This window comes from Tiliqua scincoides, chromosome 3 (genome assembly GCF_035046505.1).
Source record: "Tiliqua scincoides isolate rTilSci1 chromosome 3, rTilSci1.hap2, whole genome shotgun sequence".
Lineage (NCBI taxonomy): Eukaryota > Metazoa > Chordata > Lepidosauria > Squamata > Scincidae > Tiliqua > Tiliqua scincoides.
In genome coordinates, this window is record NC_089823.1 from 22,203,751 (window position 1) to 22,219,116 (window position 15,366).

The 15,366-nt window shown below is 40.0% G+C and overlaps 1 protein-coding gene across 4 annotated transcripts in view; it reads right to left on the minus strand.

Moving 5' to 3' along the window:
- Nucleotides 1-15,366, minus strand: part of PSPC1 (paraspeckle component 1) — a 79,133-nt gene that overhangs the window by 42,316 nt on the left and 21,451 nt on the right. For 3 of the 4 annotated variants that reach the window (XM_066618728.1, XM_066618727.1, XM_066618726.1), the window contains exons 7-8: nt 4,489-4,546; nt 157-335 (exon numbers count right to left, since the gene is read on the minus strand). The exons of the other annotated variant lie outside the window; for it this stretch is intronic. In XM_066618728.1, the coding sequence (XP_066474825.1) occupies nt 157-335; nt 4,489-4,546 (237 nt within the window). The remainder of the gene's footprint in view (nt 1-156; nt 336-4,488; nt 4,547-15,366) is intronic. 4 annotated transcript variants of the gene reach the window in all.

The following is a 15,366-nucleotide window of genomic DNA, read 5'->3' on the forward strand; positions in this document are numbered from 1 at the left end:
CTATAGTCCATCTCAAAGTTATTTTCCAAAAAAACAGAAAAAAGGTTTTTTAAAGATCCTATTTATTGCTGGAATCACTTTTAGTGTGAAGTTATCCTTGCAGCACAAGATGTGCCATGATGAACTAGAGACAAAATTAAATTTATAATACATTACCACAGCTCCATTATCTGGCATCATTGGTGTTCCAATGTTTGCAGCTCCTTCTGGTCCCAAGGAAGGACCAGGACCCATTGCAGGGCCAGGCATTGTTCCTCTGTTGTTCATATTCATACCCATCATTGGAGGAGGAGGAGGAGGACCTTGGTTTCCAGCAGGTGCTGGGCTAAAGGCATCTATGCAAAACAGTCTACACTTAGAGTAGTCCTAACTGAATTTTGAAGAATTAAAAAAATCACAACAATTAAAAACTATACAAAACAGCCATTATTTGAAACAAATTGCTTGTATTCTTTGAGACTGTACATTTACCTCTATTCACTGCATTTAAATAGATGGAAATTCCTTAAAGTCACTGGTCAAATGCAGAGTTTGCCATTTGTCATTCTGTTAGTTTTCCATAAACGCAAACCAACTTATATAGGTAAATTCAGCTACTTACAAGTAGGCACCTTTTCAAAGAGCCTTTGTGCTATTATGCTCTGTGTGAGTGTGAGTGTGAGTGTGAGTGTGAGAGTGAGAGTGAGAGTGAGAGTGAGAGAGAGAGAGAGAGAGAGAGGCACTGTTTGCATTACTTCTACCACCACACTGCAAGAAGTGTTAAAAGCCTCTTGCAGTGAACCATGCCTTACGTCAACGAAGAATCAAAACTGGTGGAGCAGAACAATTTTACACTGTTCTAACACTATTTATGTTTGAAATTAAATTTCTTGCTGTTAGGGTCAGGCAATGTAAATGTGAATTGTTCAAGCGTCTGCCCCATTCTAGTACAGGTCGGCCCTTGGTATCTGCAGGGGATCTGTTCTAAAATCCAGATAACTGAATCCTTCCCGGTCCTCAGATTGCCTCTTAAAGGCATACATACACCACTTTCCATAAGAAATCAAAAGTCACTTTCTTCTCTAAACAAGCATTCTGAGGCCCACAGAGGCCACAGGTGGATGCATGTGGCCTCTGTAGGCTTCAAAACACCCTCTGGAGGCAACCCATTCCAGTCGCCTTTGGAGAGTTCAAGTGGGCCCTCCCCTGCGGTCCGGAACTGTGGATAACAAGGGTTGACCTGTATAAATCAAGACAGTTGGGTGAGCTAGTTTTTAGCTCAAAAGGAATATGAGGGTGACAGGAGCTGAACTTCTCCCCTTCCCATCTTTTACTGCCTTATATAATTCTCCCCCAACTTGGCTCCAATAACAGAAGTGAGATTAGGCAAAGAGTGCTTGAAGAGACAGTGTAGGGGTAAGACATGGAGAGAGTTCCATGAACCATATACTCCTTTAGACCCACTTGCCAGCTTTATACACGAACAGGGCAGATATCTGAATTAACGTGGCTGCTACCTCCATGTATAGCTTGGTGCTAAAATATAGAACTAAGGATTCTAATTATAGTAACACCAAGAAAAATACAAGAGCTATAGCAGTGGTTCCCAAACAGGTAGTTCACAACATACCAGGGAAACCAGAAATGGGCCATTTCCCCTTAAGGTGAGTGGCCAGGGAATGGGTGCCCATAACAGTGCCACAGTGATTGTAGAGCTATGGGAACCCAGGGGCTTACAGGGAGAACCCAGTAACCTTACAGGGAGGAAGGTTGCACTGCACTGCACTCTAGCAGCGTCCAGAAGGCTCACAGTCCCCTCTGCTGCAGTTGTACAGAGCTCCAATTGCAATCGGAGCCACTTCCGGTTTCTGATCGGAGTTCCTTCCCCACACCCGCAAACACTTACAACCACTGAGGTACAGGAATACTACTTTTTAAAGAATGTTTGTTTGCCAATAAAATGAACTATATTACATGAAACACTGAACTATTGTTAGTACAACATTTTTCCATAAAAGCACTTTCTACCAGGTTTTTTTAGTGACAAGCTATAAAATTCCAAACTATCACCTATTCCTATAATGTGGAACTTAGATTTGGTGCCATAGGTCTTCTGTTGTGAAAACAGGACCACCCAAAGCTAACAGGGAGATATCTGAATATAGATTACTTCTTACTCTATTCCTTAGTTTCAAACCATTATTTTAAAAAACCATACCAACATTCCTAAGGGGCTAAATGCCCACACCTAATTTATTCTACATGGAAAACATAGGGATAACAAGATAGAGGATATTTCCAGAATCCCCCCAAGAGGTGGGCAAGCCAAGAAGGAAGGCCCATGCATGATCACAATGGATAGCACAATCTATCTGAAGCCCAAGGAGGGAAAGGAAAGACCAGAGAGAATGTACACATGTATGCAGAGCCAAGCCAAGAAGACTGGAAACACAGTGAGTGAATAGCCTTACAGTGCAAGCAGTGCATGAGTACTCTAAAAAAAGCTCCACAGAGTCCAGTGGAACAAACTTCTAGAAAGACAGAAACATTGGGGGGGGGGGGGCGAGAGGAGAGTCACACAAAAAAGGCTGAAACCCAGCTTTGCCATACAAGTTCAAATACATGGAAACAAAGTACTCATTTTAAGGGCTGGTTAGATGCTGCAATGTGTTGTTGCATACCCCTTATCAAGGTTATCATAGGGAAGTCATTCAAGCACAGCTTGGAAAAAACTATACTTAAAAACGGCTCACTGTATGAGCTAACTAACGCTGCATTTTATACAAATTTAGGAATAAGCCCTAATGAACACAATGGAACTTACTTCTAAGTAAGGAAAGGCTTGCACTGTAAGTGAAGTAAAACAAATGATTTTTTATTCAATTACAGCTCGGCATTACGAAGTGATCCTGCTGCAGTTGAAAAAGCCAGTCTTTACAAGATAGAGAAGAAAGCAAGATGCACTAATAAAGGGTGGAAAGCTTGAATGGCTTTCAAACGGCTTTACAGTACAGAATTTGGGGTTCAATAAAGTAATGGGGACTAACTGCTTAAGGTTAGTGGAAATTCTGTCCTCACGTTTCATAATTGTGGTAGTGAGCCTGAGGACATAACAGTCCACTCTGCCTCTTTAAACTCTGATCAATCGGCCAGCACACCCCAACTAGGCATAATACTAAATTCTTCCACCAGCAGCTAGAGCCGGGGAAACTATACAGTTCCAAAGAGGTTACACATGGGGCTGTTTAACAGTTTTTGTTAAAACTGTTGTATTTACTGGTATACCTCACCTTCTCGCCCATACAACATACCAAAGTTAAAATTCATAAAACAGAGCACAATATAAAAACAGCAGAAGAATAAATTAATGGTCAAAAGTCATCTGAAAATCTCCTGCCTGCAGGCTGACAAGAGCGGGCAATGCACAATTCTCACATGAGGGCATTCCACAATGTCAGAGCTGCAACAGAAGCAAACTTGGTTCTTGGAAAAGTTCTTGGTTCTTTAGGCAAGATGGAATTGAAGCAGAGCCAAATACAGGGGTCCCTAATCTCCAGTGGCAGACAGATACCAAGGATATGACCTAGAAGATTTAGCTCAGTTACACGCCCTCTTTCCTTTTCCTGACCACTCATTAGGATCACCAAGGGAGTTTCAATGCCAAACTCAGGTCTAAAACAGACCTATATAATGTTACACCAAGGAGTACCTGAAGCTGACCAGCCACTAGCCTCCTGAAAACTTTGCTAAAAGGAAAGAAAAAAAGTAGAGACTGGCTTAAAGACAGCAGAGACTAAACCAATTTTTACAGAGGGGAAGAGGTTGCATAACCACCTCCTCCTCTCTGGGTGGCCAGAAAATGCCCCTAATATTTTCATTAACCAATAAGATGCGCTAATGAGTAGGCAGCAATAGTTAGACAAACTTAACCGTGGTTAAGGAAGCTGGGGAAATTCAAGTCAAGAGAGAAAAGAATATAGCCATTTGGATTGATGAAGCATGAATTGGAAGGAATATATCTACGTACGGTAAAATTTCACTGTGGACTACTGCCTGGCTCTAAGCACAAAAACTGTACACTAATTGTAAGATCAAATAATTTCAAAAATATAAACTTTAAGGAGCTTAAGTACCAAAATACACTTTGCTTACAATCATTTTTCTGAATTGGTATTCATTCTAGTGAATAGCAACATATATTTAAACTTAAGTCAATGAATAACTCAAAATTCAGTTATCTGAATTTTTTTTTTATTCTTCCTGTACTAGATACAGACTAATTTTGCTTTTCTTCAGAAAACTATTAGGAGCTCATGCTTTTCCATATAAACAGCCCAATTTCATTCAGGTTTTCTAAATTGCAAGTCAAAGATAAAATATAAGTAAAGTTTACTGAATTCAATTTACTTGCAAAACGTCTTGTAAAAATAAATATATAATATTCATAAGTAACATGTACAGTCTCAAAGAAGTTTTCAACAACAAGAGCCTTTTGCTTCAGATCCCTACCTCCCATGTTTAATGTTCCACGAGGACCCATATCACCCATTCTCATTTCCTGTTCTCTCTGAAAGTAAACATAGTTTTCATCGTCAACCTATCACTTATTTTAATACACCAACTTTTCAAGTATTTGCAAAGCTTAGTTTGTCCAGTCATTTTAAGAAATAAAGTGCATTTTCTGGCTTGTATGCATCAGAACATATCAAATCCCGCAATAAAACAGAAATCTCAAATTCCTTAAATTCTAATACTGATGATAGGGGCTAGTCACAAATTGGTCAACCTACAGGATTCCACCAAGCAAGAAGATAGGAGAGTATTTCATGTGCATATGCTTCTTTTGTTTTCTTAGACAAGAGGACCACGCACTAAAGTCTGAGGTTCTCTCCAATTTAATGTATGACAGAATCTAAAGGGGGACAAAGTAACGTCTGAACGTGCACGTAAAACTAGTTTACACACATGACTACTGCCTCCATGTAATCACCTCTGATTCAGGTATGCCTGCCTTCTGGTATTCATATACCCTGGGCCACACAGAGGACAATCTGGGTCCAGAATAAACATAGTTAAGAGAATGGGAAAGATTATTTTTCCACTGAGCCATTATGTAAGGAAAAACCTTCACAGACACTAGTCTACACAATGCCATTATTGAGAGTGCATCAATTACTGTGTGCGTATATACAATCTGTTTTCCACATGATTTGGGGCATTCACAAACACAGGCACAAATAATCTCAAGGTAATCACATGGAAACTGCTGACAAATGTATAAACTGGACTCAAGAGATCTGCCTCTTGTTTAGCACATAGGTATTTCTGATTATACTGCTGTGTACCTTTGAATATAACACTGCTTCTTGCATTAAGAACAGACTAAAGCAGTGTGTTTTATCCAAAACATGCATGAGAGTAAGCACCATCATGCAAGGAATGTGTTCATCCCCAATTCCCCACTACAACACTAAGTCTCCAAAATGGAGGAGAGGGTGGTATGCACTGTGGCTTTAAAATCCCCAATTCAAAACCACAGAAAGAATAATAAATAATTGCCTTACAAATATACACAAGTTGATCTTCAAAAGTACTGGGCATCACGTATGCTTGTTAATATGTGTTCATCTCACAGCCTGTGATGAGTAAGAATGGTCTCTGGGGGAGGCAACCTCTTCAAATAGTAATACAGATACATGAATTATAGGCACATAACTTTTGTGGACTTGTTCACAAGTTGCCATATGGGCATGTAATCATAACACTTGGAATTATTCAATGTGCAGTGCATTAATTGTGCAAATACAACACAGTTCTTAAAACAGCATCCTTTAGAATCCAATCATCATAACATGTGTTGAATTCACTGTTAAAAGTTAGGTTCATTAGAAAGTCTGGAAGAGATACCAATATTTATCGAACTTCAGGACCACCAAAAGGATTCATAAACTTTGCGGAGGGGGAGAGAAGAGAAAAATCACAGAAGTATCAAACATACATGTTAAGTCAAGAAACTACAAGGACAAGAGGAACCTATGGAATCACAATTCCAATGATAGTTAACTTGAAGACATTTAGGAGCAGACTACTCAAAAACTGAAGTACTAAGTGAGAAAACTCTGGCATTGGGCTTAATTAGTAGGTAACATATACAGCATTTCCTTAACACACTTACAAAAACATTACAGTTTTTAATGAACTAGCAACAACAGTTGTGACTTCACACTTACTGCATAGATCCCACACTGAAGCCATCAATGGGATTACATAAAATCTCAAACATAAAACAAGTCATCGTAACCTCCTGATCCACAAATGACAGATTTATTATGAAAACACAGCAAGAGAATATTGCAGGAATAAGATGTTTAACTCTGTTGCTGCAAACTAAATAATTTATCAGAAGATAAACTCATATGATCAAGAGTGCAATGTGCTTCTTCTGAGCAGTATTTCCAAAAAGCAACAGCATGTATTTGCAAGAGTATTCACAAACTAAAACTAGTTGGTTATGCTGCCAAATAATCTTACTGACCCATAATTCTGCTATCAGTTTTCACATTTATTAGCAGAACATGAATATTTGTAATACCAAAATGAACTGGAGGCAATTGGATAGGTTACACATGCAAGAGAATTTACAGTTTTCCAAACTAGGGAGGATTTTTCTACCCTCAAAAATCTCAAAAGTGTGTGTGTATTGGTGGGGAGGGGCAGCAGCAAGTGATTAGCTACACTCTCAGAATTACTATACAAGTTTTCCTAAGGTCAAATTTAAACTACATGTCCTATTCTCAGCCATCAACGGAAGCAATTTCATACACTGTCTTGCACAGGAATGTATTTCAGATTCACAGACCACAATGTTTCAACTCTACTGGGAAACTCTTTGAATCAATGTGTTCTTCCAGCCTCTCTAGGCTTTTCTGAAGCAGGACATTCCCACCATCAGTTTTCATGGAGAAACCATTTACCTTCCACTGACCACAGGCCTACAAAATTGAGGGTCAGAAAAGTTTTTCCCAAACTTTATGGTGGTTTGATATGAATTTGGGGTGCCGATTCCAAAAATGGCATCCTTTTTGCCCTATCACGTCTAGTTTTGGAGATATAGTATAGCCTCATTAGTGAATGGTTCAAGCAGCTTCCTCATGAGGAAGCCATGGTGTAGGCTTCCTCATGAGGAAGCTGCTCGAACCATTCACTAACGAGGCTATGCCGTGTCTCCAAAACTAGACGTGATAGGGCAAAACAGATGCCAGTTTTGGAATCGGCACCCCAAAAATACCCAGGAATTGGTGTAATGTTTAAGGAAGCAAAATGTGTGTTGGCTTGTGTTATCTTTACAACAAATAGTTTGTCTCTGTACAGAAGAAGTACCTGTCATCTCTCAGCATTGTTATGCTGCATCACAAAGGCAGCGGAATCTAATATGTATATCAGATTAATACAGTGAAGGGTTGTGACTAAGACAAATTAGCTATGAGGAGCTGGCCCCAAAAATTCTAGCAGCTAAAAGACAGGGACACTTTTAAAATAGTTTTTACACAACCACCATGAAAATGTATTTTATGTCCTTAAGGCGCAAGGGCAATTCTGGATTACTCAAATTTTAACAGTTGTATTTTATGGTTTTAAATAAGATTTGCTTTTTAAATGTATGTACTTTAGTGATTTAATTGTAAATGGTTTTGAGAGCTTATCTGGGTCAGAATAAACAGCATATAAATAAAAATAAAACAAACTTGAGAGCTTATCTGGGTCAGAATAAACAGCATATAAATAAAAATAAAACAAACTGTATATCGCATCCAGAAAACTGGCAAAAACAAGCTTCATGGTAAGCTGTATATTTGTCTCCTGAACGTGTGAAGGGGCAAGTCAACTACAGTTCAGTTTTCCACTCTAAACTCTCTAGGGTAGCATTTCTCAGAGTGCTACTAGGAGCACTGGAACTATCCAAGACAGCCATAAGTAGCCACCATCTGCTTAGCGCTGTGTCATTGCACATATGCACCAGCACACTGGGGCTCCCCAAGCTGAGTATGTACTGGTGGGGCTTGCCAAAACTCTGTTCAGGAGCATAAAGGACTCTGAAAAGTTTGAGAATTGCGGCTCTAGACATTAGTGTAAAGAGTCACATGATACTGGTTTATTGAAAAGTCCTGAAACTAATACTGCTGCAATACAGCCCAATTCTTCTCCCAAATGAAAGCAGCACAAGAAAAACCACACCTGCACAGAACCATCTTTGGGTTCTCCTCTGGTTGGACTATTTTCAGCATTTGTGGCACTGTTAATGCTACTACCTGTAAGCCAATAGCCCTGTTATCCCAGATATGGGCCCCCTGGAGCATACATAATACAGTGGCCTGGACCACTACATGAAAAGAAACATATTACCTGTTGGTAGGACTAAGAAAGCTCTCTGCGCTGGTGAGGAAAGGGAACTGTAATTCTGTGGGAGGTTCCACATTTTCTTTGCTACTAAAATACGATACCTTTGTCATATTTGAAAATGTGTCACCACTCAAAAGTCTGTTTCTCTTAACTAAGACCCAGGATTTTTCAAATTAAGACAGAGATGTCACATTTTAGATTCCGTCTTACTTAACATACTTTCCTCATGGGTAGGCAATTATTAGTATAATACTTTAAATAGTTTAATTGTGTCATCACATGCTACTTCCTTCCCTTTCTACCACAGAAATCCACCTCAAATATTCATGACTAGAACTGTATCTTCTTTCAAAACGGAGGGGCATATTTGTGGCTCCAGTATGCACAGTTTCACTTATCCACATTTCCGTGGATGTGGGGTTCCCTGCACCCCTGGACTCTCTAAGCTCCACAACGGCCAAGCACACCCACAGCCTCTGTGCAGCTCAGAATGATGTGTGCTCCCCTTGCCACTTGAGGGTTCAGAATGGCCGGCTCCACAGGTTTGGGGACCCCACACCTCCTCAAACTGTGCCCCGTGATGTCCAAAGGCATTTGCGAACCTCTGAACTAATGGGTGCACAGGGGAGCACCCCGTGTATCCATGGTTACTGGTATCTGTGGGGGTTCCAAAATGGAACAGAACCCCCCATTGATACCAGGGCACCACTGTAGTGTAGCAATAAAATCACTTAGACCAGATCTATAATTGAAACACAATCTAAGGAGCACATGCTCTCCCTCAGAATTCAAAGAAATCTGGATACAGCATTCAGACTGCTTGTAACAGGAACTTATAATTATGGGGTATGAGACTCACAAGAATTTCTTTGTTTTACTATCCTATTCCTCTTTTCTATGACCCACGTTGTGCTGGCAAACATATGCATCTTTACACAGACACAAATGCATGTTTACACAAACAAATAATTGCACTTTGCAAGATAAAATTGTTTCAACCAACTATTGCCTGTATAGTACATACAGCCTGTGCTATACTTAGAGAAAATACAGTCTTTCACACACACAGGCAACAGCAAACAGAGAGCCAGTACTAGGCAAATAAAAATCCCTCTTAACAGAATTTATATATTCCTTTTTTACTGAACTGATCTTTCCACCAATAAGCCAAATCCTACATTATCTTCTGCATTCAATCTTTATTTTTTTATTAAAAAGTTGCATTACCTTTTCAGATCTTTGGAGCCAAGACTCCAAAATGGTCACTCTTAATTCAGAAAGAATTCTTCCTATAATACAGGAGGAAAGAATCTCCCAAGCAAGGGCCTGCACAGCTAAAGGAAAAGTGATTAATGCACTAAAGGCGGTAAACACAGAAAAGATACTATAATGGAAGAGGACTATAACATGGAACAGCATGGTAGGAGTTTCATGAATGATCAAATGATGAAAATGAACATTGTCCAAGAGTCATTTTTCAACTGTACTGAACCCTTTAAAATACAACTTTTTCACCACTTGCTTTTCAAGTGAAAAGAGATAAATTGGACACAAACAAAAAAATGTACTTTCCCCCATTTGCTCTTCCAAGTAAGATTATGTAGGAACACCTATTTTGGTGTTAGCTCTTCAAAATTTCCTTCACTCGTATTAGAAAATCAGAACAGCAAAAAATGAAACTTAGGCAGATCTTCCAAACCTTATTTCTGAATTACATTCAACAGATTATAAATTACAGACTCGGTACAGACCTGAGACCTTTGATCATCCCAGTCACTGGAACTAAACATTTGTCTTAGTTTATAACAAATGAAGCAATCCTTTTCTTGAAAGGACTGAATGTATTGTATACAGTTCGCAGAAGAGTTTCTTTAAAAAGTGACTATGCCAGATACTAGCTGCTAAACTAGTAAACATTTTAAACCATACACTGCAAAGTATGCACATCACAATTAACCTCAGACTGTGCATGGATTTCATGAGCAATGGATCTTAGCCCAGTGAGCCTTCTTCAGTGAGTAATACAATCAGCTGCTTGTAACCTACAAAGCTACTAGGTTTCTGTGATGTCAGGAAATACTCAAATATGACTGAGGGGATAAGCCAATCATGGAGTGCAAAAAATTTAGTGCAATTAGTGTGAAGCAGAGGACAGTCACTTTGGCTTTCCAGTACCTCTACATGGGGCAAGTGTGTAATACACAGAGGCTATGGAATTAGGCAGAGGAAAAAAACATACCCAAAAAACTCACATGGTTTTGTGACAAGAAGGGCTACATCACTTGATAGGAAGGAATAGAAAAAGGCAGAGGAGCTGAACATATCTATATCGTTTTAAGTAGCCAGCCATATCTCTACTTGAAAGACTTCAATTACATCAATACTGCACACTGATGCATCTTCAACAAATATCTCCATGATACGTGGCAAGCATGTTTTTAGTAAATGGTTAACACTCACACTCCCTTTTACAATGTTGACAACCCAAAATTCTGAGCATTTAATACAAAAGCAAAAATGCAGCATATATTTGATCTCAGTTAGCATACAAAGGATGCATAGGTGATTTAATTAATGACAACCAAAAGAATGACTTCCTTGACCAATGGTTTCAGGAATAATAGTGAACTATTTTTCCCCACTTACCTGGGAAAAAGAGAATTCTTCAGGAAGCAGAGGCCACTGCACATTTTAAGAGGGAAAATTATGTCCCAGTCATTTTCTTATATTTTTGCAAATGCTTAAAACAATCATATGCAACAAAAGGCATGTTATATCAAAGGTGGTGCATACGTGTCCTCAGTACTTTATTTTAATACAGTTTTGCACAGTTCCCCATTTTTCAAGACTATAAAGCTAAAGAAGCAGCATACCTTGAAGGAAAAGTAGTTGGAGGCTGCTTCACATATGCTGAGTTTCCTACATGGATCCCACATTTGTGCGAGAAGTTGTGTTGACCACTACATGCAATACATGTGTATCTATGTTGCTGATTGCACAATGCTAAACCCAGGATCAGGGGTTGTTTGGTCAACCCAGGAACATGAGATACTCCCCTTGGGGGCGGGTTGGCAGCAATTTGGAAAGGGGGTGGGGCTTTGGAGCATTTAAGTGGCTCCTCCTGGCTCCCTTCCTCTCTGCATGCTTTTTCCCCCGCATGCAAATCTACACACAGCAGGAAGACACCCTGGGTTAGGAAGACTACCTAACCATGTGAATGAAGGGAACCCAAGGGCTTGTGAGAACTTGATGCTGCAGTGTCACTAAAGTAAAAGTAGACATTATCTGATTAAAAGTTGTATGAAAGACCACAAGGAAGCCCCAAGGAAGCCCCAAGGAAGAATACTAATAAAGACCTTTTCAGTCTGTGAGCCAAGAAGCAGATTTTAGCTTATTAGCACCAGAGCTACCCAATGAAACATTTTCTACAGTAATGATCTACAGTAGTGTTTCTCAAATGGTGGGTTGTGACCCACTTAGGTGGGTCATGAACCCATTTCAGGTGGATCGTGGTTGCTGTTGCTAACACCGCACCAGCAGAGTCCACCAGGACTAACAGCAGGCAACCTGGAAAGGTTCAGAGCCTGGATACATTTTATAGGTAGAAGATTGCCACTGACTTTAATGCAACAACCAAACAACTTCCATTTTCCCCAACCTACTGGCATGAAACTTTAGATTGCCACACTTGCAAGGCATATCATCTGAAATTTTTCAGATCCAGGGCAAAAGTTAATAATTTGATAAGCAAACAAAACCACACAACTAAGACAGTCTTTATATTTATTTTAACAGAAAAGAACCAGCAAGTTATTCTGCTGTTTCTAACAACTGTGTTCCCCATGAAAGTGACATAACATTCCGAAGTATCTGAAAAACCTTCTAGGATCAGATGCTCCAAATGCTAAATACAAATACATTTTAAACTTGCCAAATACTGATGAAATGTTATTTAGGCTAGTAAAGAAGCAGCAGGCAATACATATCAGTGCCACCTGCTTCAACAGTTTAGGAGAATGCTCCTGCTATTTTAGAGGTGACTGAAGTGGGTGCACACACAAAGCCTATTCTATCCCACTGCCACTGCTATGGTCAGATCCATAATTGCTATCTTCTGTTCCTGCCCAGTGCTCAATTTCCTTACCTGGGAATTCCTGCACCTGGTAGAGGAAGGGGCATTCCTTACTGTACGAGAACCCCTACTCACACCAACTGGAGTTAAGGTCAGTTAAAACCACTGGTGTCCTCCTTTGCGCAAAGGCAAACCATTTCAGTCCCTACCTCATAACGAAGTGGTCATCAGTTGCTGGGCTCTTCACTCACAACTGCTGTGATTTTTTCTTTGTCTCCTCCAACCTCCCTCTCTGTGCTGTAGCTCAGGATTTGACCCTTCCTTTTTCAAGCTTAAGGAACAAAAACTAATACTTGTACTTACCAAAAACATTTCTTCTTGCTGGTGGTTAGAGGATATCCAGTGTGGGTTCTCTTCCCACTCACTTTGAAAGACAGCACTTATGCTAATTAGGTAAGATTTTAAAAGCTGGTGGAGGAGATCCTGCTCCAGTTTCCAGGATGTACTAAGCTCAAGACCTTAACAAAACCAACAAGTGTAAGCTGAAATAGAACACAGACAGAATATAGGAACAACAATTGTAGCTAGAATTGTTAGTCAAGTTGTTATCTTTTGGAGGATAGCAGTGACAGCTGCTCAGTTGAAATGGGCCATAAAGCTTGGCAGACTTTGTATCTTGTAAGCCAAAGCAATATAGGCTTTGATTTATCTTGGTAGTGTAGTATTCAGAACTTTTTTTCCCTCATAGCAGTGGGATGAAAGGAGACTCATTTTCTAAAGCCTGCAGTGCACCTGATGTCAACATCTAGTTATGTGATTTTTGTTGTCTCAACTGGGAAAGATTAGAGCAGAATAACAAAAAGGTGATGTCATGTAAATTATGGAAGTGCGTATTAACCTTGAACAAAGGGACACTGCTCAAGGAATCCTTGTGGAAGGTGTGGAGATCATCTTTAACTGACAGAGCACACTGCTTGGAGATGTGGAGCTGGCAAGTTACAAGAAAGGATGGTAGACTTGAGATGGATCCCAATAGTTCAAAGGTTGTTAGTATAAAGAGCTATAAAGACCTTGTGGAGTCTGTGCAACGGAATCTGTGGTAAATGGGTGGTTTTAACAGAGGGAATCTATGGAGAAATCATCCCCAACCTCTGAACAAATCCTACTCAAGTATGTCCTTTAAAGAGGAAGGCTAAAGGACAAGCATGTCATTCATGTATGTTAGACTGTAACCCTTATCTAGAACAGCTTCTAGAAGGCAAGATACAAATGCCTACTCTGGAATCGCTCATGTTATCTTGCCAGAGGAAGGCTTTCCAGGTGGCTTTGTAAGCGCAATAAGTGAAATGCCTATTAGAGGTCAACTAAGCATCCAGGACAGCAGTGAAGTGGTTGCATGCAGGTTGCAAAGTAGAGCCAGGTTGGGTCCGATGGATAAAGGATGTTTGGCTCAGATGGTCAGGAAGCTGCAGAGAATCCATGGTGGTTGCAAGGCCATATGAACTAAATCTGAGATCCATGGGCAGTGAGGCCAATGTGGAGCTTGTAAGATCAGTCTGCTTGCTTCTGGCACATCTTCCCAAGTACTCTGGAAAAGAGTGAGTTAAGCAGGAACACAGAGAAGACCTAGAAGCCAATGGAAGTTCAGAGCATCTGTGTCTTCTGCTAAGAATCTTGTGAAGAAACAGAATGATTTGTGGTTCAAGGGAGAGGCAAAGAGGTCTATCACCAGTATGGTAAAAAGATTCTGGGTTTATGAGAACACTAAGAAGATGAGACTTCACTTTGAGAAGAACTGCAGAATCAAATGAAGAATAGAGATTTGTTTTGTCTGCACAACTCTGGAAAGAGATAGGAGCCTCTGGTCAAGGTCTCAGGTTTTCCTAGGTATATGAGCTATTAGGACAGTTGCAAATAACTTTGCTGGACATTGACAAGAAATTCACGGTTTGAGAAGCACTTCAGGATTTTTTAAACATGTAGAAGCTTTTATGTCTGGAACAGGGTACACAGACAACAATCATTTCATTAATTTGTTTAGCCAGAATTACACAAAAATTCCTGTCTTCTTTGGGCACAACAAAGAACAACGAGTACCTGTCTAAGACATGCGGAAGAAGGGAACTGGCCTATGATGTGGCTCTCCAATAGATATTGTATTGTTCAAAAAACATTCTGCATCTTTGTGAGCATGTGGTCTATGGGAAAAGAATAAAACTTCCTTTTATGAAGAATTTCCGTGTTGGGGAAGGTATGCATGGTAGCTTGCCTGATGTCTTCCCCAACTGCTTAAAGAGAAGGAGGGGGAAGTTCAGGAGACATGAACACCCCTCCTCATCTAAGACTTATTAAATTGAACATGTTGCAAAACCTGGGGCTGGAAATTTCAGGCATTTCAAGTCAAAAACAGAGGGACAAGGGCAAGATTCCTGACTGCAGGAAGTTCTGGGCTGCTCTGGTAGAGCCAATTCCCTTGCAAACAAAGCTTCTCTTTTTTAAAAATTCTTGGAAATGAAGCTAGGAACTGAGATATCAAGGGTTTGGGGCTCTTACTTTTTCATCCCTGAGCTTAGAGGGTCACACTCCCGGCAAGAACAGTGAAGGAGATTTCAGAGTGGGAGGATCCAGCATTCCTTCCTCTGAGCAGAGAATTAGCCAAGAGAAAGGGCTTGTTTAGAACATTTTTAGGGGGAAGAGAGAGTCTTCGATCTTTTCCTCTTGGAGATTCAGGCCATGTTGTTCTAAACTTTGCCTCCTAAATTTAACAGTCAAATGAACAACAATATGTAATTCAAAAAACAGTATAAGAAAGAAATTGGCTCCGTCCGTGTTCAACCAAAATGAGCAGGAACAGAAACTCAGAGGAACGCCCTTTATCGGGCTCTTAAAGCTTACCAAATTAACTTAATTCTGAT